At 39.3% G+C, this 23570-nt stretch overlaps 1 protein-coding gene across 2 annotated transcripts in view; it reads left to right on the top strand.

Moving 5' to 3' along the window:
• The window catches only part of NUP205 (nucleoporin 205), a 103063-nt gene that overhangs the window by 14669 nt on the left and 64824 nt on the right, over window positions 1–23570 (top strand). For both annotated transcript variants that reach the window (XR_007132594.1, XM_047763169.1), the window contains exons 7-14: window positions 1063–1227; window positions 6419–6594; window positions 11294–11410; window positions 11592–11729; window positions 14626–14776; window positions 16391–16596; window positions 20590–20772; window positions 23162–23212. Coding sequence is in view for 1 of the 2 variants with exons in the window: in XM_047763169.1 (XP_047619125.1) it covers window positions 1063–1227; window positions 6419–6594; window positions 11294–11410; window positions 11592–11729; window positions 14626–14776; window positions 16391–16596; window positions 20590–20772; window positions 23162–23212 (1187 nt within the window). In the remaining variant the exon portion in view is untranslated. The remainder of the gene's footprint in view (window positions 1–1062; window positions 1228–6418; window positions 6595–11293; window positions 11411–11591; window positions 11730–14625; window positions 14777–16390; window positions 16597–20589; window positions 20773–23161; window positions 23213–23570) is intronic.

Here is a 23570-nt window from a genome sequence, read left to right as displayed (position 1 = left end):
TTGTTGATTATTCTGTATATCTTTGTTGATAAATGTGAAAAATGAACTATTAATTCATATATAAGAGTAGACAGAAACTTTAAAAATAGAGGAAATTAGATGAAGACTGTTCTTCCTGGTTAAAGGTTGGGAATGATTGAAATAGTTATCACAAGATGACATCAAAAGGAAGTGTAAGAAAGTAATGATGTAAATAAATAAATTAGTAGGTGCTCAGTGATATTTCCCATTATTTTTAGCGTTTGTTGGGAATCTTATGCTTTATTTGAAGTACCATAGCATAACTGAACTGTAAATTGAAAATTCCTTAATTATTATTTGGCTGTTTCATTTATGTTATAATCAGAGTAGATAAAGGTTTGCAGTTTGCATCCTTTGTTTTGGTTAGGTTTTTTTTAAATTTTGTTTTAAATTCAGGCTATTTATCTGGTAAGAATATTTTTTTTGTTATTTTAGGGCCTCACCCGTGGCATATGGATGTTCCCAGGATAAGGACTGAATCGGAATTGTAGCTGCCAGCCTACACCACAGCCACAGCAATACCAGATCAGAGCTGTGTCTGCAATCTATAAAATCACTGAAAATAATGAAATTAAAATTTAAGATTGTCATTTCATTTTTAGGTTGGTACAGTTTTAACAGCAGTGTACTTTTTTTTTTGTCTTTTTTTTGCCATTTCTTAGGCCGTTCCCACTGCATATGGAGGTTCCCAGGCTAGGGGTCGAATCGGAGCTGTAGCTGCTGGCCTACGCCAGAGCCACAGCAACGTGGGATCCGAGCTGCGTCTGGGACCTACATCACAGCTCACAGCAACGCCGGATCCTTAACCCACTGAGCAAGGCCAGGGATCGAACCCACATCCTCATGGTTCCTAGTCGGATTCGTTAACCACTGAGCCACGACGGGAACTCCCAGAAGTGTACTTCTTGTTTCCAACATTAATGTTAGTCATAAAGTTTTGATTGAAATATTCTGATTTTCAGATTCTTAGACATTATTCCTGTATATCAAAGGGAGAATGTTTCTGCTCTTTTTCATATAATGGTTTATTTTTATTTTCAGATATGATTCATCAGCTTCCACTGTTGACAGAGAGACAGTACATTGCAACAGTTCACTCTCGCCTTCAAGACTCACAGCCCTGGAAACTGCCGGGGCTGCAAGCCACCGTGAGACTTGCCTGGGCACTGGCGTTGAGGGGGATATCTCAGCTACCTGATGTGACAGGTAAACTGATTGTAGGTCATTTTGTTAGGAGAAATGACATATCAGCATTTAATAACATTTGGAAAAGGTATTATCGTTGACATATATAAGCATGAGCCTAGGAAGAAACCTAGAGTGTGGTAAATGAAATTTTGTATTGTGAAATACATCTTTTCCTTTTTTTCTTGTCTCCCCAAATAAATTATTTTAAATATGTTTTTCCCTTTCTTTTCTTTTTTCTTTTTATAACCATGCCTGAGGTATATGGAAGTTCCCAGGCTAGGGGGTGAATTGGAGGTGCAGTTGCTGGCCTGTGCTAGATCTGAGCTGCGTCTGTGACCTGTGCCGCACCTTGCAGCAACACTGGATCCTTATGTGCAAGGCCAGGGATCAAATCCACATCCTCAAGGATACTAGTTGGATTCTTAACCTGCCGAGCCACAAAGGGAACTCCCTTTTTCCCTTTCTTGAAGCCGGTGACAGTTCTCTTTTTAGCTTCTTTTTCTCCTTTAAGAGTTTTAAATTTGAAATGACAGTGTAACTTTTTTTTTGATGTTTTTCTTTTTGATTTTGTTCTCAAATTTTTTTCACATTGTATTAAAATTACTATTTTTAATATTTTTTTGATCACCCCGTGGCATACAGAGCTCCCAGGCCAGAGATCAGATCCAAGCGGCAGCTGTAACCTATACCACAACCATGGCAACACCAAATCCTCAGCCCACTGTGCCAGGCCAGGGATTGAACCTGCATCCCACGCTCCAGAGATGATGCTGATACAATTGTGCTGCAGTGGGAACTCCTAAAACTATTATCAATTAATTATTTGTTTTGGGGCTATGCCCATGGCATGTGAAAGTTCCTGGGCTAGGGACCGAACCTGCACCACAGCAGCAACCTGAGCCATAGCAATGACCATACCAGATCCTTAACCTGCTGCGCTACCAAGGAAACTCCAAAAACTAGTATTTTTTTTTTTTTTTGGTCTTTTTGCCTTTTCTAGACCTGCTCCTGCAGCATATGGAGGTTCCTAGGCTAGGCGTCTAATCAGAGCTGTACCCGTCGGCCTACACTGGAGCCACAGCAATGTGGGATCCAAGCTGCATCTGTGACCTACACCACAGCTCACGGCAATGCTGGATCCTTAACCCACTGAGCAAGGCCAGGGATCGAACCCGCCACCTCATGGTTCCTAGTCTGATTTGTTCAGCACTGCGCCACAATGGGAACTCCAGTATTATTTTTAAATACAGTATATTACAAAGGAGATATTTGATTCAACAATAATGGATGTTGAATTTTGACTTCTACCATTGTTAGCCACTATAGCATATCCTCTTCTGCTATTTACATTCATGTCCATATCATACTAATAGTGGTTTACTCTAAAAGCATGAGAGCAATGCTTTTCTAGTAATTAGAAGCCCCCCCCAAACTGTTGCTTCTGTAGCTTTTTACGGTAAATATGAAAAGGTTTTATTATTAAAATTTACCATCCATGTCAGTGTTTTCTAGTTTAAGAGTGTCGGCAGATTCCAGTATCTTATCACCTGTGTGACTGCAGATCATTTTGTTCACTGGTCTCATGCTCATCCCAAGTGGCTGTGGATAGCTTTCTTTGTGTTAAAGGATTTTCTTTGGCTGAAGGTTTTTTGTATTAAAGCTGATAGATAGCGAATTAGTCATTTATATTCATGTAGAAATTCTGTTTCTCATTTATACCTGTTATTAATTTATGAGTCTTATTTCAGTACTTTTCTGGCATAAAATTATATGTTTTTAAGTAGCTATGTAATAGTTAATCAAATTCATATGTTGTTAATTACTGTACCCCTGCCCGAATCTTGAGAGGCACAATAGAATATGCTCTACTTTACTACCAAATAGTAGGTAAGAGTAGTCTAGGAATCTAGATCTGGTTTCAAGTCCTAGATCTTCAGTTGCTTAATCTCTTTAGTTTTATAGGCTCATACTCAAAAAACTTTGAAATTAAGGCTATTATAATGAACATTTTAAATTATAAAAATTTTTTCTGTTAATTTACATTTTAAAAATTACTCGAAAAGATGAATAACTGCAGAAATATTCATTTCTTTATTTTTTTTTGGCTGCACCTGTGGCATGTGAAAGTTTCTCAGTCAGGGACTGAACCATGTCACACTAACAGCCACCTTAGCCACTGCAGTGACAGCGCCAGATCCTTAACCCACTATACCGTAAGAGAACCCCAGAATTCATCATTTCTTGAAGTAATCCAGTCAAGTTTTAACAGAAATCTGAATTTTGAAAAATTAGTTCCTACTTTATAGACTTCTGGAAAATTTATCGAATATTTTTATTGCATTTTTTTAAAAAATGTGTTTTGGATTTTACCAAACTTTATAATTTTTTAAATTTAATTTTTATTTTATATTGGAGTATAGTTGACTTAAAATGTTGTGTTAGTTTCAAGTGAAAGCAAAGTGATTCAGGTATACACACACACACATTCACTCTTTTTCAGATTCTTTTTCCATTTAGGTTATTACCGAATATTGAGTGGAGTTTCCTGTATGATAGAGTAGGTCCTTGTTGATGTAAAATTTTTATATACTATTTTGAGACATTAAAACTCAATTTACATTAAGATATAAGTGTACTTTGTTACTTAAATAAGTAGTCTTTAAGAAATAGTTCTTGGAGTTCCCATTGTGGCTCAGCGGGTTAAGAGCCCGACATAGTGTGTGTGAGAATTCAGGTTCGATCCCTCACCTCACTCAGTAGATAGGATCAAGCATTGCTGCAATAGTTCTTAAGTTGATCCTCTTGAAATTTTAATTCCAGTATTTCTGAATTCAAGTGAAGGCTTGGAACTAATTGTTAGTAATATTTAATATTAATTCATTAATAATTTAGTAGCCATTATTATTAGTCATGATAAAGAATTAAAGAATTATTTTGTTCTTAGGGAACTTGTATGGTATGGGTAGATATAAAGGCTTTATTTCAAAGTGCAAAACAACACATAAATGATAAAAGAAAAAAACAAATAGTCTCTTTTTTTCTGGTCAAGACAATCTTGGTTTTATATCTATTCCTGACCCTTTTCAAGGCAGTAAAAATGTACTTTAAGTAGCACAGGTTGTATTTGGACTGTGACAGTCAAGCAGAATAAGCTATTTAATAATTCTTTTCCAAAGCCAGATTACCACAAAATTACCTAGGAATTTTATATGTAAAATTTAAAAGAAATAAATAAAAACATAGTTTTGTGGATTTTTGTTTTTTTTTTGTTTTTGTTTTTGCTTTTTAGGGCTGCACCTGTGGCATATGGAAGTCCCCAGGCTAGGGGTTGAATCAGAGCTACAGCTGGCAGCCCGTGTCACAACCACAACAGCATGGGATCTGAGCCGTGTCTGTGACCTACACCATAGCTCATGGCAGCACGGGATCCATAACCCACTGAGTGAGGTCAGGGATCGAACGCCCATCCTCATGGATCCTAGTCGGGTTCATTACCACCGAGTCATGATGGGAACTCTCAGCAATATAGTTTTTGATGGAAGAAAAGAGCATTACCTATGACATACTTTTGCTGAAAAAAATGGAGTGTAATTGATCAAACCTCAAGACCAAACTATTAATTTTTAGTGTATCCAAGAGGATAAAGGAATGTGCGAACTACATCACTGGGACGCAATGCCAAATCACGCAGTAAACTCTGCAGGATAAAAGACCCAGCTTCTTCAGCAAATAAAGGGCAAGGGAAAAATGAAGATGTCATTATAGGAGCCTGTAGATGTATCAATTAATTGCAATATGTAGGCCTTATTGGAATGCTGATTCCAGCAAACAAATTACACAAAAGGTAAAAAGCAAAAAGACAAAACCAAAGTTTTTTATAACATTTATAGGATAGCTATAAATTTGACCACTGTCTAGATTTGTTATTGAATTATTTTTTAAGATATAATGGCATTGTGTATATGTGGTTTATTTTTGTTGTTGTTGTTGTTTTTTTAAATACCTTACTGAGTTGTATACCAAAATACTTAGGAGTGTAATGCTAAATTGTCTGGAATTTGCTTCAGTCTAATTTAGTCATGGAAATCTAGATGAAATAAGAATAACAAAAAAAAAAAAATGGATAATATTGAAACTAGGTGATGGGAATGTCGAGGTTCATTATACTAGTTTTATCTATCTTTAGATATCTGTTTGAACTTTTCCAAATAGATAACTAAAAATATTATAGGTAGACCATTTTGTTTCTAGGTTAAGATTTAGATGTTCAATTTTTGCTACTTGGTTACCAAATACTAGATTTACTTAAGTGTCCGTATTTTGTTTTTTTTTTGTCTTTTTAGGGCCACAACTGTGGCATATGGAGGTTCCCAGGCTAGGCATCCAGTTGGAGCTGTAGCTGCCAGCCTACTCCAGATCACCCAGGATCCGAGCCATGTCTGTGACTGTCACCGCACCTCACAGCAACGCCGGGTCCTTAACCCACTGAGTGAGGCCACGAATCAAACCGAGTCTTCATGGCTGCTGGTTGGGTTAGTTAACTGCTGAGCCATGATGGGAACTCCCATATTTTTGGTCTTCACTTGTTGGCTGTGAAGACTTTGTGAATGATCCAGTTCATTTCATTGAGGTTAAAGCCTTAGCATCATTTTAATGTTATAATTTTGATAATAACTCCCTGACTATATTTGTGTTACATATACATTTCTTAAGTAATTTATTTATCAGTCTTAATGTTATTGTGAAGAGCAGATGGTTTTCTTTTTTGTTTTGTTTTGTCTTTTTTTAGGGCTGCACCTGCAGCATATGGAGATTCCCAGGCTAGAGGTTGAATCGGAGCTACAGCTGCTGGCCTATGCCACAGCCACAGCAACGCCAGATCCAAGCTGTGTCTGTCACCTACACCACAGCTCATGGCAATGCCAGATCCGTAACCTGCTGATCAAGGCCAGGGATTGAACCCACGTCCTATGGATACTAGTCAGATTCCTTTCCACCCCGCCACAACTGGAACTCCCAAATGGTTTTCTAATGTACTTTTTCTCTAGTTCTTTGAGGTTTGTGAGTCACCTACAGTGACACACTGTCTTATTTTGTATGTAGCACGTGCTAGAGGGTTGAGAAGAGGCCTGAAATTTGAACCATTAGCAGAATAATACCTAGTTTAATAACTTTTCTTCTGTGTGCTGTTTTTTAAATATGTTTCTAGCTCTGGCTGAATTCACAGAAGCAGATGAAGCCATGGCAGAGCTTGCAGTTGCTGACAACGTTTTCTTGTTCCTCACTGAAGCCGTGGTGGTGTCAGAAAACTTCTATCAGGAGGAGTTTTATATTCGTAGAATCCATAATCTCATCACAGATTTCTTGGCACTTATGCCAATGAAGGTAAGTGTAATAATGTAGGATGAGTATGAAGTTTCCGTTGTGGCTCAGTGGTAACAAACTCGATTAGTATCCATGAGGACTCAGGTTTGATCGCTGGCCTCACTCAGTGGGTTAAGGATTCACTATTGCCATGAGCTGTGGTGTACGTCAGAGACGTGGCTCAGATCTGGTGTTGCTGTGGCTGTGGTGTAGGCCAGCAGCTGCAGCTCTGATGGCACCCCCTAACCTGGGAACCTCCATATGCCGCGAGTGCAGCCCTAAAAAAGACAAAAAAAACTTTACAAACCCCAAAGCAAAAAACTAGGATGAGTAAAAAGTGGTAGAAGAATTTTATAAAATAATTAAAAATTAATCAATTAACCAACTTTATGTTTTGGAAACAAAATCTTTTATCATAGACTAATATTTGGCAGTAATTGTTATGTTGTAGCTTGTGAATTAGTTTGTGATTCATGAAGATGAAATAACATAAGACCCATTAATTGAGAACAAGCTAAAAAGAAGATATATTTGATGTTGAGAATGGTTTATAATGACAAAGTAATAGGCAAATGAAAATGCTTCTATAGGTAGAAAAGTATTAATTCTATGATACCCTGGGGAGTCAGTACAAAGATTGCCCTATTTGATGCTTTTTATGCATTCACTTGGAAGAGGCATAGTGGAAAATCTCCAGTTTTATAGCTAATTGTTTAAACTCTTAATTATAATGTATAAGTGGACTTCTACATGAATACAGGTAAAGTAATGGCTCTAAGAAACTAATACAAGTAGTTCCCGTTGTAGCTCAGTGGTGACAAAGCTGACTAGTATCCATGAGGACACAGGTTTGATCCCTGGCCTTGCTCAGTGGGTTAAGGGTGGCGTTGCTGTGAGCTGTCGTGTAGGATGTAGATTCTGCTTTGCTGTGGCTGTAACTAGGTTGGTAGCTGCAGCTCTGACTCAACCCCTAGCCTGGGAACTTCCATATGCCTTGGGTGTGGCCCTAAAAATAATCAAAAAAAAAAAAGAAAGAAACTAATACAAATGTTCCTTTCTCCCCCATCCCTCTCTTCCTCTCTCTTCTCTTTCGTAATAGGGCCGTAGGGTCCTGCTCCCGCTAGTTAGTTTTTTTTGTTTTATGGGTTTTTTTTTTTTTTTTTTTTTGCTTTTTAGGGCCGTACCTGAGGCATATAGAGGTTCCCAGGCTAGGGGTCAAATCGGAGCTATAGCTGTGGGCCTATACCACAGCCACAGCAACGCAGGACCCAAGCCGCATCTGCGACCTACACCACACCTCATGGCAACACCAGATCGCTGACCCACTGAGCAAGGCCAGGAATAGCACCTGCGGTCCTCATGGATGCTAGTCAGGTTCATTAACCACTGAGCCACAATGGTAGCTCCTAGTGAGTTTATTTTTTGAATAAAGTGCTTGAGCTGTAACTTTGATCCAAAAAGGAGTTCTTTATTTAAAAATGTTTTTATTATAGTTGATTTACATCATTCTTTCAGTTTCTTCTGTATAGCAAAGTGACTCAGTCATATACACACACACACACATATATATGTATATATTCTTTTTCTCATATTATCTTCCATCATGTTCTGTCACAGGTGATTGGATATAGTTCCCTGTGCTATACAGCAGCAAAACGGGGTATTCTTAGAGCCATTTTAGACAGTTTCTTCATAGCATGTGTGTGTCATTTTGTGGCAAGAAAGCCATCAAAGTGGGAGTAGAAAGTTAAGGAGGGAGTAAAGGTCTGTAAAACCATGTTCTCCGTGTGCATGTGTATGTGCATAAAACAAGCACCCGAAAGGTCTAGACTTGTAATACCTGTGTGCAGTTGTGATACCATACCTGCTGAACAACATAAGGCAAGTAGAACAAGTACCCAGAATTGGTAACAAACACGGAGTTAAGTGCTTACTCAGGGTATGATGAATGAGTTAAGTTACCCAGGACTATAATATTCAAGGAGTGTTTAACGGATAACTTGAGCCCTCATCAGCCTTGAAGGATTAACATCATAGAATTTTGAAATAGGAGGAAATCCTTTCATTTTGCATTTGTGGAAATGAAGCCACAAATTTTCAGTCCAGAAGGGACTGAAAAAATGACAGCTAAGAGGCATTTGAATAGACAAAATCATATGTGGCTTGGATAGGGTAAACAGTGAATTAATTCACACAATTTAGGGACACTGGAATTTTATTAATGGATATAGTACTATTTAGTATCTATTTCTTCTTTTTTTATTGTCTTTTTGCCTTTTCTAGGGCCGCTTCCTGTGGCATATGGCAGTTCCCAGGCTAGGGGTTCAATCGGAGCAAAGCCGGATCCTTAACCCACTGAGCAAGGCCAGGGATCGAACCCACAACCGCATAGTTCCTAGTCGGATTCGTTAACCACTGAGCCACTACGGGAACTCCATCTGTTTCTTCTTGAGTGAGCTTTGATGGTTTGTGTCTGTCGGTGAGTTTGTCTATTTTATTCCAGTTATCAAATTGATTAGCATAAAGTTATTCCTAATATTATACTGTTTATGTCTGTATGATCCATAGTAATGTTTCTTTCATCCCTAATACTGGTAATTTGTGTCTTCTTTTTTTCTTAATTAACCCATCTAGAGGTTTATCAGTCTTCTCTCTCCAGTGTGCTAGCTTTAGGCTTTGTTGATTTTCCTATATTTACTTTCACTGTTATTGATTTCTGGTTTTATTGCTTTCTTCTTCTCTACTTAGGTTTTTGTTTGTATGTTTTTTGGGCTTGCCCATGGAATGCGAAAGTTCTTAGGGTAGGGATCAAACCTGTACCACATCAGTGACCCAAGTTGCTGCAGTGATAATGCCAGATTTGAAACCCACTGCACCATAAGAGAACTCCTCTGCTTGTTTTTTTGTTTGTTTGCTTGTTTTTGTCTTTTTAGGCCCATACCACCCCCAGCCTAGGGGTTGAATCAGAGCTGTACCTGCCAGCCTACACTGCAGCCACAGCAATGTAGGATTTGAGCTGCATCTGTGACCTACACAGCAGCCCACGGCAACGAAGAAGCTTTAACCCACTAGGCAAGGCCAGGGATCAAACCTGCTTCCTCATGGATACTAGTCAGGTTTATTACTGCTGAGCAAGAACAGGAACTCCCTCCTCTGATTAGGTTTTAATCTGCCCTTGTCATTGCAGTTTTTTAAGGCGGAAGCTTAGATTATTGATTCGAAACCTTTCTTTTTCCCTAACATGGGCATTTCATGTTGTAAATTTATCTATAATTAGTGCTTTAGTTGATCACAAATTTCAAGATGCTGTGTTTATTCAGTTTAATGTGTTTTCTGATTTTCTTTGAGTCTTCTTTGATTGATGGGTCGTTTGTAAGTAAATTGTTATTTTGCAGATATATGGGAGACTTCCAGATAGCTGTTTATAACTGATTTCTGATTTATTTCTGTTGTGGTCGGAGAATATATTTTATAGAACTTCACTTATGTTAAGTTTGTAAAGGTTTGTTTCATGACTTAAGAATATGGCCTATTTTGGTAAATGTGCACATGAAGGGAATGTATATTTTGCTGCTGTTCTGTGAAAAGTTCTGTAATTGTCAACTAGGTAAAGTTGGTTGATAAAGGTTGTTCAAGTCTCATATTCTTACTGATTTTCTGTATACTGTTCTATTTATTGGGAGGCACGTGTTGAAATCAACAACTGTAACTGAATTTGTCTAGCGATGGTTTCTTATGTCAGTTGACATTTAGTTGACACAGATATTGTAAGGCAATGGCTCTTAACCAGGCTGTCCTTCAAAGCCTGTTTGGGAAATGAGTGAGGCTAGTTTTGCTCCTTACGTTGACTGTAGTGGTGGTATTGGTAGTTAGTAGGAAGTTCTAGGGATGCTAAACATTATGAAATGTTTAGAATCATCCAACCTACTTGAAGAGATATCTAGCCCAAAATGTCAGTAATTGAGAAACGTGTAGTTAAAGTCAACTTCTTAAGAGGTCCCACTGTGGCTCAGTAGGTTAAGAACTGATTGTAGTTGCTTGGGTCATTGTGGAGGTGCTGGTCTGATCTCCAGCCCAGCATAGTGGGGTAAAGGATCTGGTTTTGCCGCAGCTATGACATAGGTCACAGCTGTGGCTTAGATTCAATCCCTGGCCAGGGAGCTTCCATATGTTGAGGGTGTGGCCTTAAAGAAATAGATAAATAAAATTAAATTAACTTATCTATAGTGAAAAATGCACTGAGGGAGTTCCTGTTGTGGCTCAGCAGTTAGCGAACCCACTAGCAGCTAGCATTCATGAGGACTTGGGTTTGATCCCTGGCCTCGCTCAGTGCTTAAGGATCCGGTGTTGCCGTGAGCTGTGGTGTAGGTCACAGACATGGCTCAGATCCAGCGTTGCTGTGGCTCTGGCATAGACTGGTGGCTACAGTTCCGATTGGACCCCTAGTCTGGGAATCTGCACATGCTGTGGCTGCCCCCTCCCCTGCCAAAAAAAGACAAAAAGACCAAAAAAAAAATGCACTCAGATTTTAAGATAGTGTAAATTATTGTCAATAATGTTGTAGTAAAATTCCTAGCATTTTTTTCCTTCACATCATTAAAATTGGATAGTTAAAAGTGTTCTTTTATGTAATCACATTTAGACAGTTGCCTGATTTCCTGATGTCATTATTATTAACCTGCATAATTTACAGATAAACCATATGTAATAAATTTAATAGGTGAAGCAGCTGAGGAATCGAGCAGATGAAGATGCTCGAATGATTCACATGAGCATGCAGATGGGCAATGAACCCCCCATTTCACTTAGACGAGATCTGGAACACTTAATGCTCCTGGTAAGTTTTATGTTGGATGGGTTGTCATCTCCCTTCCTCCATTATTTTTTCCCTAACTGTGGAAAATTTCAGGTCTAGTATCTTAAGTATAGAAGTGAATTCAATAAAAATGTAAATTTTTATTTAAAAATAACTTTTGAGTTATGGACATTTTCCCACAGTCTTTGTTTACTCTTTGCAGATTGGTGAGCTTTATAAAAAGAACCCTTTTAATTTGGAGCTTGCGCTAGAATATTGGTGTCCCTCAGAGCCTCTTCAGACTTCCACTATCCTGGGTTCTTACCTTGGGGTGGCTCATCAGCGACCCCCTCAACGCCAGGTGAGTTCCTAGTTTTTTTCTACTTTTATGCTCTGGGATGGTAATCGGAAATCTTAAAAACATGAAAAGTGTTATTTCCTGATGTTACTGCTGTTAGCACAAAAAAATACTAGTGTAACCTTCAAATATTTACAATTTTTTTCTTTTATTTAAGGAAATTGAAACTCTTAAATTAATGTGATTTTCTTTCTTTTTTTTTTTTTTCTTTTTTGGCTATGCCTGTGACATGAGGAAGGTCTCCTGCCAGGGATCGAACCTGTGCTATAGCAGTGACCTAAGCCATAGCAATGACAATGCCAGGTCCTTAACCTACTGAGCCAGCAGGGAACTCCCCGATCTGATCATTTTGGAGTTTATATAGTTAGCCTATTATTGGATATTAGCAATGCAGTGAATCATTAGACACAGAAAGGTGTGTAATTTCCTTATGAGTCACTTATTTGGATTTTATTAGTTTTTTTTTTTTTGCTTTTTATGGCCACACCAGTGGCATTTGGAAATTCCCAGGCCAGGGGTTGAATCAAAGCCACAGCTGCCAGCCTACAGCCACAGTCATAGCCACAGCCATACCAGATCCAAGCCGCGTCTGTGACCTACAGCAACGCCAGATCCTTAACCCACTGAGTGAGTTTAGGGATTGAATCTGTGTCCTCATGGATGCTAGTCACATTCGTTTCTACTGAACCATGACGGAAACTCCAAGGATTTTATTGGTATTTGTTAGCTTTAGTCTGTCCTCTATATGTGTGACAATAACAAATATATGTCATCCTTAGCCAATTGGGGAAGATAGGAGAGGTATAAATACTGAAGGAAAAGGCTACAAAGTTACCTATGAGTCAGTAGGAAAAAGTCCGTTTTGTATCCTGTGTTAACTAAAGCGCAGTGTGCAGCAGCACATTTAGATGGATGGCCACATCTGTCTTTGTCTTTTCAGAATTTCCTATTGTAGATATTTTCATGCCATATAACAAGGTGTAAGATCAGGACCCCTCCTCTTTCTCCCTTTTTTTAAAAACTGTATTTCTAATATTTGTTGTTCTACATTTTTTCCATTTAAAAATGTTTTGGGAGAAGGATTTATTAAAAAACTTTAAAAAAATTTTCCATTGTGAAGATTTTCAAACATATGGAAGAGAGAATAAATATAATGAACATACAACATCTTAATTTAATAGCTGGTAACATCTTGCCATGTTTACTTCTACTCTTGTTATTTCTACTGCTTTCATTTTATGGGATTTTCTTTTTTTTTTTTGTCTTTCTAGGACCACACCTGCAGCATATGGAGGTTCCCAGGCTGGGTGTCCAATGAGAGCTGTAGCTGCCGGCCTATACCACAGCCACGGCAATGCCAGATCCGAGCTGCATCTGCGACCTACACCACAGCTCACAGCGATGCCGGATCCTTAACCCACTGAGCAAGGCCAGGGATCGAACCCACAACCTCATGATTCCTAGTCGGATTCGTTTCCACTGCGCCATGACAGGAACTCCCATTTTATGGGATATTTTAAAATAAGTTATAGGCAGCGTGATCCTTCACCTCTCATTGGTTAAATTAATATCTCTTAAAAATAAGGATATTTTTCTATATAATCATAAAATTATTGTTATACCTAATAGATTTAATAGTAATTTCCAGAGATCTGTAACATTTTCAGTTCTGAGTTCCAGCTATTTAGTCTGAATAATACGTTTACTTATTGATAGTAGATTTAAGGCTTGAGCAAGAGAAAAGGGAAAAGGAAGCCGTGGACTTAGAGAACAGGAGTGTAGGAGCATGGTATTGGCAAGAACACAAAACGGAGTAAGTTATAGGTTACCATCAAAATTCTTAGAGGAGAGTTCCCGCTGTGGCACAGTGGGGTAAGGATTGGACTCCAGTGGCTTGGGTCACTGAAGGTGCGGGTTTGATCCCCAGCTGGCACAGTGGGTTAAAGGATCCAGCACTGCCTCACCTGTGGTGTAGATTGCAGCAGCAGCTCAGATTAATTCCCTGGCTTGGGAACTTCCGTATGCTGTGGGTGTAGCCATAAAAATTAAAAAAATTTTTTTTTAGGTTCCTAGAGTATCATACTAAATTTGATGTGGATTTAGGAATTCTGGGTTCTGAGTATATCTTTGTTGTTAATTGAATTGAATTGATTTGAATTGAATTGAATTTTATTTATTTATTTATTTGCTTTTTAGGGCCTCACCTGTGGCATATGGAAGTTCCCAAGTTAGCAGTCGAATCAGAGCAACACTTGCGGGCTTACTCCATAGCCACTGGCTTACTCCACAGCCCCTGCAGTGCAGGATCCAAGCTGTGTCTGTGGCTTACCCCACAGCTTACAGCAAGGCCAGATCCTTAACCCACTGGCAAGGTTAGGTATCAAACCATGGATGCTAGTTGGATTTGTAACCTGCTGATCTACAGTGGGAACTCCTGTTGTTAATTTTAGATGAGTAAATTTCTTCGTTTGTTTTACATATTGAGAATGTGAGTGGTCTTTTGTGACATTGAGATTTTTTTTTAAGAATGTATTTTATGGTCACAAAGATATTCTATAATTGTATTAAATTGCTAATAACAAACGATGCAATTTTTCATAAATAGAATACTAGATTATTTTGTCTTGGGGGGACTTAAAATGAGAATATTTTATTTGTTTTAGTTCGTATGTAGTCTTTTTTTTTTTTTTTTCCTCGCCGTGCCCATATCTTGTGGAAGTTCCTGGGCCAGGGATTGAACCCATGCCACAGCAGTGACCTGAGCCACAGTAGGGACAATGCCAGAAACCAGTGCCAGCCACCAGGAAACTTCAGTTCATATGTAGTCTTCATTAGCTAGTCCATGTTGGCTTTAAGTTAAGATAGGCTTCATATAAACTATTGGTTTTCCCTGTTTCAGGTTGTCTTGTCAAAGTTTGTCAGGCAAATGGGTGACCTGTTGCCTCCAACTATTTACATTCCTTACTTGAAAATGCTCCAGGGATTGGCCAATGGGCCCCAGTGCGCCCACTACTGTTTTAGCCTGCTCAAAGTCAATGGTAGCAGTCATGGTAAGAAAAATCTCAGTGTTGTCTAAGTTTGTCGTGACATTAATTTTTGTTTGTTTTTTGAGGTCCGTACCCACGGCATATAGAGGTTCCCAGGCTAGGAGTTGAATTGGAGCTGTAGCCAGTGGCCTACACCACAGCCACAGCAATGCCAAATCTGAGCCCATCTACAACCTACACCACAGCTCACATCGATGCCGGATCCTTAACCCACTGAGCAAGGCCAGGGATTGAACCTGTGTCCTCATGGGTGCTAGTCAGGTTCCTTAACCACTGAGCCCAACAGGAACTCCTGTTGTGACATTCTTAGTTGAGTATCCTTCTGTTTGTTAAAGTATATGAGTTATTTGTGCTAGGTTCTACTGGGCATATATATTATTTTTATTACAGAGAGAGGCACATTGCTGGCTTTTTGTATGGCGATACTTTGATTATGGCTCCAGAGACTGGAGAATTTTTATCATTTATTTTATAAAATACAGTTCAGTTTAATTAATCAGAATTAATATAAATATTCAAGAACATATCTGGTGCTTGAAGCAAAATATATACACTTTCCACATAAGTTTCATTTCTTTTATTTTTTTTATTTTTTTTATTTTTTTTATTTTTAGTCTTTTTGTTGTTGTTGTTGCTATTTCTTGGGCCGCTCCTGCGGCATATGGAGGTTCCCAGGCTAGGGGTCTAATCGGAGCTGTAGCTGCAGGCCTACATCACAGCCACAGCAACACGGGATCCGAGCCGCGTCTGCAACCTACACCACAGCTCATGGCAACGCCGGATCGTTAACCCACTGAGCAAGGGCAGGGACCGAACCCGCAACCTCATGGTTCCTAGTCGGATTCGTTAGCCACTGCGCCACGACGGGAACTTCCATTTCTTTATCTTCGTAAGTCCTTGTTTTCTAAATTTCAGTTTTTCTCTCAACTTTCTCCTAATTTCCTCATTTAATTTTCAGACTCGAATCTGGTTGGAACAAAAATATTGCAAATGGGAAGAGAAAGAAATATGTATTAAACATTTCTGTTAGGTAGATGTTATTACTTTCATTTTTACATGTGAAGAAACTGACGTTTCGAGAAGTTGAGTAATTTACTGAAGCTCCCAAGTAATTGGGGAGCTGTGATGGAAACTGGGATCTGTCTGGCTCCAAGACCAGTGTTTTGACTACTCTGTTAGGGCTCGCTTATCTTGTCTGCTAGGCTTTTGCTGTCAGTACGTGGTGTATAATGGAGTAGTGTAATTTGCAAATCTAGATTGTAGTTATCTTTCTCTTTGGGAATTTCATTTAAGCACAGCATTTGGGAACTACTCATGGGAAAAGCAGCCCTGTATAGTCACATGACAACATAGAGAGCTGTCCTGGATATGAAGCAGGTAACTGACATCCAAAGTAACTTACCTTTGTGTTTACCTGGACATCATCCCATCTTAGTCCCAGGAAAAAATTAATCCCGAGTTTTAGCTTACAGAGGATTTCTAACCAGTTTTCAGCACATAATTTACCTAGGACAAAGGCAAACAAAGCTTACTGTTTTAAATTTTTTTTTTCCCTCCATTTCCAAACAAATGCTTAGACATTTTACAAAGGAAATTCTTTGTTGTGTTTCTGTATAGTTGAAAACATTCAGGGAGCAGGCGGCAGTCCTGTTTCCTGGGAACATTTCTTTCACTCCTTGATGCTTTACCACGAACACCTCCGGAAGGATCTTCCGAGTGCGGATAGTGTCCAGTACCGTCACCTTCCTTCACGTGGCATCACCCAGAAGGAGCAAGATGGGTTGATTGCCTTTTTACAGCTCACATCTACCATCATTACTTGGGTAGGTCCACAAGCATGTAAGAAGGTAATTTTATTTGTGTTCTAACACAGTGGCATTTTAAGGTGTACCCAGGTTTTTTTATGATGCTTAAAGTTTATGAGTGGTAAATTTAACATATACATTTGGCATTCTCTTTTAAGTTTTTTCGTTTCTTCACCTTTAGGGGGTGTAATTCTAGTAGCTCCTGCTTATTGCCTTAAGCTTGTATGAAAATAATAGCCTAAGCCTGGAAGAAAATAGTCAGAAGGGCAAATAAGAATGAGTTGTAGAATACTTTGCATCCTTCCAGGTTTCCTAGCATACATATATGCTCTTGTGTGTGTGTGTGTACAGAAAGAATATTTTGTTTTGTTTGTTTCTTTTTGGCCTTACCCTAGGCATGCAGAAGTTTGCAGGCCAGGGATCAAACCTGAGCCACAGCTGTAACCAGAGGCATAGCAGCGATGTAGTGACAGTGCCAAACAGATCCTTGACTCACTGCATTTAAGCTCCGAAAAATACGTTTAACTAAAAAGAAAATTTATTTACTGAATACTTTTTTCTCTCACTAAATTATCTTACCTGCCACTACCAAATTAGTCTTTGTAAAAAAACCATTATTTTCATTACATAATTTCCTTGCTTAGAAATCTCTTCTAGTTTACTTTTTTATTATTATTTTATTTATTTATTTATTTATTTATTTATTTTTTGCCTTTTCTAGGGCCGCACCTGAGACATATGGAGGTTCTCATGTTAGGGGTCCAATTGGAGCTGTAGCCACCAGCCTACATCACAGCCACAGCAACATGGGATCCGAGCCGTGTCTGCCACCTGCAACATAGCTCACGACAACGCCAGTTCCTTAACCCACTGAGCAAGGCCAGGGATCAAACCTGTAACCTCATGGTCTCTAGTCGGATTCGTTAACCACTGAGCTACAATGGGAACTCCTAGTTTACTTTTTTAAGTTGAAGTATAGTTGATTACAGTACTCTTTAGGTTACAGGCATACAATACTCACAACTTTTAAAGGTTGTATTCCATTTATAGTTATTATAAAATATTGGCCATATTCCTTGTGTTGTCATAATATATCCTTATAGCATATTTTATACATTGTAGTTTGTATTTCTTAGTCATCTATCCCCAATATATATTGTGTATTACCCATCCCCGTTCCCGCTTTGTTCTCCTCACTGGTAACCACTACTTTGTTCTCCATATCTGTGTTTCTTTTCAGTTACATTCACTGGTTTGTTGTATTTTTTAGATTCCACGTTTAAGTGATACCATACAGTATTTTTGACTTATTTCACTTAGCATAATACCTTGCAAGTCCACCTATGTTATTGCAAATGGCAAAATTTCATTTTTTAAGGCTGAGTAGTATTCCAGTGTGTGTGTGTGTGTGTGTGTGTGTGTGTGTGTGTGTGTGTGTGTGTGTGTGTACACCATATCTTTATCCCTTCATCTGTTTTTCGACATTTACTTTGTTTCCATATCTTGACAGTTGTAAGTAATGCTGCTATGAACATTGACATTGAGGTGCGTGTATCTTTTTCCTTTTTTTTTTTTGGCTACCTTGCGGCAGAGCATATGGAGTTTCCAGGCCAGGGATTAGGTCTGAGCTGCAGTTGTGACCTGTGCTGCAGCTGTGGCAGTGCTGGATCCTTTTAACCCATGGTGCTGGGCTAGGGATCAAACCAGCTTTATGGCCCTGTGCAACAGTAGGAATTCTGCATATATCTTTTCTAATTAGTGCTTTTGTTTTTATTTGGATATATACCCAGGAGTGGAATTGTTAAGTCACATGGTTTGTCTAGTTTTAGTTTTTTGAGAAAACTGCATACGACTTTTCACAGTAGCTGCACAATTTACATTCTACCAACACTATAGGGGTCGAATCAGAGCAGCAGCTGGATCCTATACCAAGCCACAGCAGTGTGGGATCCCAGCAGCATCTTTTACCTACGTTGCAGCTCATGGATCCTTAACCCACTGAACAAGGCCAGGGATTGAACCCACATCCTTGTGGGTACTAGTTGTGTTCTTAACCTGCTGAGCCACAACGGGAACTCCCTTTGTGTTCTTTTTGACAATAGCCATTTTGACAGGTGTAAGGTGGTATCTCATTGTGATTTTTTTTTGACCACGCCCACGGCATACAGAAGTTCCCACGGCCAAGGACGGTATTCACACCACAGCAGTGGCAATGCCTGATCCTTAACCACTAGTCCAGCAGGGAATTCCTCATTGTGGTTTTGACTTGCATTTCCCTGGTAATTAGTGGTGTTGAGTATCTTTTCAGGTACCCGTTGACCACCTGCATGTCCTCTCTGGAGAAATGTCTTGTTTGGGTCTTATTTTTAAACAGGTTGTTTGTTTTTTTGATGTTGAATTGTGTAAGTTGTTTATATATTTTGGATATTAACCCCTTGTTGGTCATATCTTTTACAAATATTTTCTCCCATTCAGTAGGTTGTCGATAATTATTTTGTCAAAGATTATTTTGTCAGTCGTTTCCTTTACTGTACAAAAGCTTTTAAATTTAATTAGGTACCACTTGTTTTTCTAGTTGTTTCTCTTATTCACTAGAGCAAAATTTAAGTTCTTTAGTCAGATATGCTCTCTGAAGGATAGGAATAGTGTCTTCTAACTTTTTGGTTTTCCAGTAATGCTTAACATTATTAAATGTCAAAACATAAAGTTTTTAATTATTTTTCGTTGAATTAAAATGGGGTGATTCTTGATAGTGTGCATGTGTGTGTGTGCATTTCTCTTTTTTCCTCAGAAAAGGACAGGGTGTTTTATTCATTCATATATTACAGTAAAGTATATTAACATTGCTCCAGAAAGGACTTTATTTTTTTTAATTAAAAAAATTTTTTTTTTGTCTTTTTTAGGGCCACACCCGAGGCATATGGAGGTTCCCAGGCTAGAGTCTAATTGGAGCTGTAGCCGCCGGCCTACGCCAGAGCCACAGCAACTCCAGATCCAAGCTGCATCTGCAACCTACACCACAGCTCATGGCAATGCCGGATCCTTAACCCACTGAGCGAGGCCAGGGATCAAACCCACAACCTCATAGTTCCTAGTTGGATTAATTAACCACTGAGCCATGATGGGAACGTCCCCCAGAAAGGATTTTAAATGCCTAAGCAAAATTTATGTGACCCTGGAAGACTGTCTCTATTTGTATGTGTGTATGTATGTATTATTATTATTATTTTGTCTTTTTGCCTTTTCTAGGGCCGCTCCCTCAGCATATGGAGGTTCCCAGGCTAGGGGTCTAATCAGAGCTGTGGCTGCTGGCCTACACCACAGCCACAGCAATGTGGAATCTGAACCGCATCTGCAACCTACACCACAGCTCATGGCAACGCTGAATCCTTAACCTACTGAGCATGGCCAGGGATTGAACCCACAACCTCATGGTTCCTAGTTGGATTTGTTAACCACTGCGCCATGACGGGAACTCCTATTTGTCTGTGTTATTTTCTGTTCTTAAAGCTTTAAAAAGTAATTCTACAAAGACTGTTTCTTCTGCATTTTTTTAAATCAAAATTTTTTTTTTTTAAGGCCTCACTAATGGCATGTGGAACTTCCCAGGCTAGGGGTGGAATTGAAGCTGCAGCTGCCAGCCTACACCACAGCCACAGTAATATGGGATCCCAGCCAAGTCTGCGACTTACACCACAGCTCATGGCAACGCTGGATCCCCAACCCACTGAGCAAGGCCAGGGATCAAACCCTCATCCTTTTGGATACTAGTCAGGTTCGTTTCCACTGCACCACAATGAGAACTCCTACGTTTTTTACATTGACTGAGCTAGTGATCTGATTTGATCTACTGGTAGAGTTCCAGCATTTGGCGTAGGCTTATCTTTGTGGTAGTAGGTATTAAGCCTGTGAATACTCAGTATAAGTGTTAGCAATTTAGATGATTACTGGTCATTTTCTTAGCTTTTAAAAATGGAAGGTCTCTCTTGTTCTTCTGGTATCAATTCCCAGAGTGAAAATGCTCGCTTGGCACTCTGTGAACATCCTCAGTGGACCCCTGTCGTGGTGATTCTGGGACTCCTGCAGTGCAGTATTCCTCCTGTTCTAAAGGCCGAACTACTGAAGACACTTGCAGCATTTGGAAAATCTCCTGAAATTGCTGCTTCCCTCTGGCAGTCGTTGGAATACACTCAGGTAGTATCATGAGCTCTTATTTACATCCTTACAGTTTGGGAACTGAGACTTTATAGTACTGCACAAGCAGGTGCATCCAATTTGAAACTCAGAGTATACCATGAACTTCCCAAATAGCAAGTTAAGATTTTGGTACTAAGTATAACATCAGAAACTAAGGAGCTCGGGTTTTTCTCTTGGATCAGTTGACAGCTTCACTGGATTACTGGAGATTGGTTCTCTTAAGACTTAGTTTTTCAGGGTCTCAAAGATTAATAAATGGACAGAATTCCTCAACTCTGTCTTTGAGACTAGGCTGATTACTACTTTTTTGTCCACGCCCACGGGCATGTGGAAGTTCCTGGGCCATGGGTCTAATTTGTGCCGCGATTATAACCAGAGCCACAGCAATGATAATGCCTGGTCCTTAGTCTGCTAAACCATGAGGGAACTCTGAGACCAGGCTGATTCAAAGCTTTCAGAAGCTGTCTGTACTCAGTTCTTGTTGTTGTTCAGTGGGTTAAGAATCCAGCTGGTATCCATGAGGATGTGGATTTGATCCCTGGCCTCATTCAGTGGGTTAAGGATGCAGTGTTGCCGCAAGCTGCAGCACAGCAGATGCAGCTCAGATCTGGCATTGCTGTGGCTGTGGTGTAGGCCGGCAGCTGCAGCTTTGATTCAGCCCCTAGCCCAGGAACTTCTCTATGCCACAGGTGCAGCCCTAGTAAAAAAAAAAAAATGTCATCTGTACTCATTGAATGTGGGAAATGTCTGTTTTTCTTTTTTGCTGCCTCCTTTTGTGCCCTTCCTGTCTCATAGCAGATGAGTGAAGAGGTGTCTCTATCAACTCTTCTGTCTTTGCATGTAACCCCTGTTGGAAGTTTCTCTATGTGGTGAAATAAAAAAGGGCAATAAGAATGTGTTCCATAGGAAAGTGGAATATGTATTTTGGCTTAGAAATAATATTTCCTAGATACTTCTAGGAAAAGGTTAGGTGGAATATATATTTTGGCTTAGAATAATAATGTAAAGGTGATTCTAACACATTAATAGAAGCTACTGTTTTGAGGCAGTATTCTAGTTATTTTCTAACATATGCGTCCTGAAGATGTTAATGATACCTTATAAAGTTGGCGTGTGCTGGGAGGCTGGGTCACTTTTAGTTTAGTCTATTGGTACTTTACTAGTACTTTTTTTTTTTTAAAGCTAAGATAAAGTATTATTGGGTTTAGACATTTCTATCCTATAGTAAGACATTTAAAAAAATTGCACCTAATAATGTATTCTCACTTGCAAGAGATCAAATACCAAGACATTAAGTGTCATTAATTATACCACAGGCTACACCTCTGGCAAGATCAGGACAGAACTCTTTTTTTTTTTTGTCTTTTTGTCTTTTCTAGGGCTGCACTTGTGGCATATGGAGGTTCCCAGGCTAAGGGTCCATTTGGAGCTGCAGGGCCGGCCTACACCACAGCCATAGCCACTCACGATCCAAGCCGCATCTGCAACCTACACCACAGCTCAAGGCAATGCCAGATCCTTAACCCACTGAACGAGGCCAAGGATCGAACCTGCAACCTCATGGTTCCTAGTCGGATTCGTTAACCACTGAGCCACAATGGGAACTCCAGGAGAGAACTTCTTGACCCAAGACTTCTGCCCACTTAAGACACTTATGCTTAACAAGTTTATTTCTTGGCTTTCTGATGCCAGCAGTCAGGCTGGTTGTAAAAAGACCAGTATCATGAACACTGGTGAGATTTTGCTCTGTAAATCCTTTTAGAGTTCATTCCTAGAATATCTGAGAGGAGATATGCTGAAAACACAGCAGATGGTGGCACATCATTATAAATCAACTATACTTTAATTTAGAAAAAAAAAGAAATATGATGAAAACACATCTTGTGTGCACCTAATAATTACCAGTTTTCTAAAGCACAGATAATTGGAAGTTCTCACTGAACCTGGACACAATTGCTAATGAAAGTTCATCAGAAATTTTTCAGTGGTCATTTCTTGTGTGTGTGTGTGTGTCTTTCTTTTTAGGGCTGCACCTGCAGCATATGGAGGTTCCCAGGCCAGGGGTCAAATCAGAGTTGTAGGCCTACAGCCACAGCAGTGCCAGATCCGAGCCACATCTGCTGCAACCTACACCACAGCTCTTGGCAATGCCAGATCCTTAACCCACTGAGCGAGGCCAGGGATCGAACCTGCATCCTCATGGATACCAGTCAGATTCATTTCCGCTGAACCACAAGGGGAACTCCCTCAGTTGTCATTTCTCATTGACACTGTAAGATATATGGATGTGATGGGTGATGTCTATGACTGTTACATTATTGCAAAGCTGCTGCATTTCATTGATGAATGAGTCGTGGTGTTAACGTCTAATTCTTATTATTTTAAGATACTGCAGACCGTAAGGGTGCCAAGCCAGAGGCAAGCTATTGGTATTGAGGTAAAGTTTTCCTTTTAGTTTCTGTGTTATATTCATACAGTCACATGATTAAAGATTAAGACAAAATATTCTTACCTTACTAAGTCTCTGTAACTTTCAAATTTAATGTATTTTCATTTGAGGGTTTTCTGTTTTGAAATGAAAGGAATCAAAATACTTTAGTTTTCATAGTTGGAAAAGTAGGTAAGATGGCAGCCATCCAAACTGAAAGTTTGGTTTGAACTCAGTTTAATTAGGGTATTTGGATCAACCCTGAAGTGGGAATTTACTTGTGTAAGTTTCTTTTCTTCCCTCTTTTTTGAAGAAAAATTTAAGAGTTCTATTTCTAACTTTTGTGTGAAAAATGGTAGTATCAGTG

This window comes from Phacochoerus africanus, chromosome 16 (genome assembly GCF_016906955.1).
Source record: "Phacochoerus africanus isolate WHEZ1 chromosome 16, ROS_Pafr_v1, whole genome shotgun sequence".
In the NCBI taxonomy this organism is placed as follows: domain Eukaryota; kingdom Metazoa; phylum Chordata; class Mammalia; order Artiodactyla; family Suidae; genus Phacochoerus; species Phacochoerus africanus.
The sequence above is the reverse complement of the archived record's forward strand: the minus strand, read 5'-3'. Positions and strand labels throughout refer to the sequence as shown.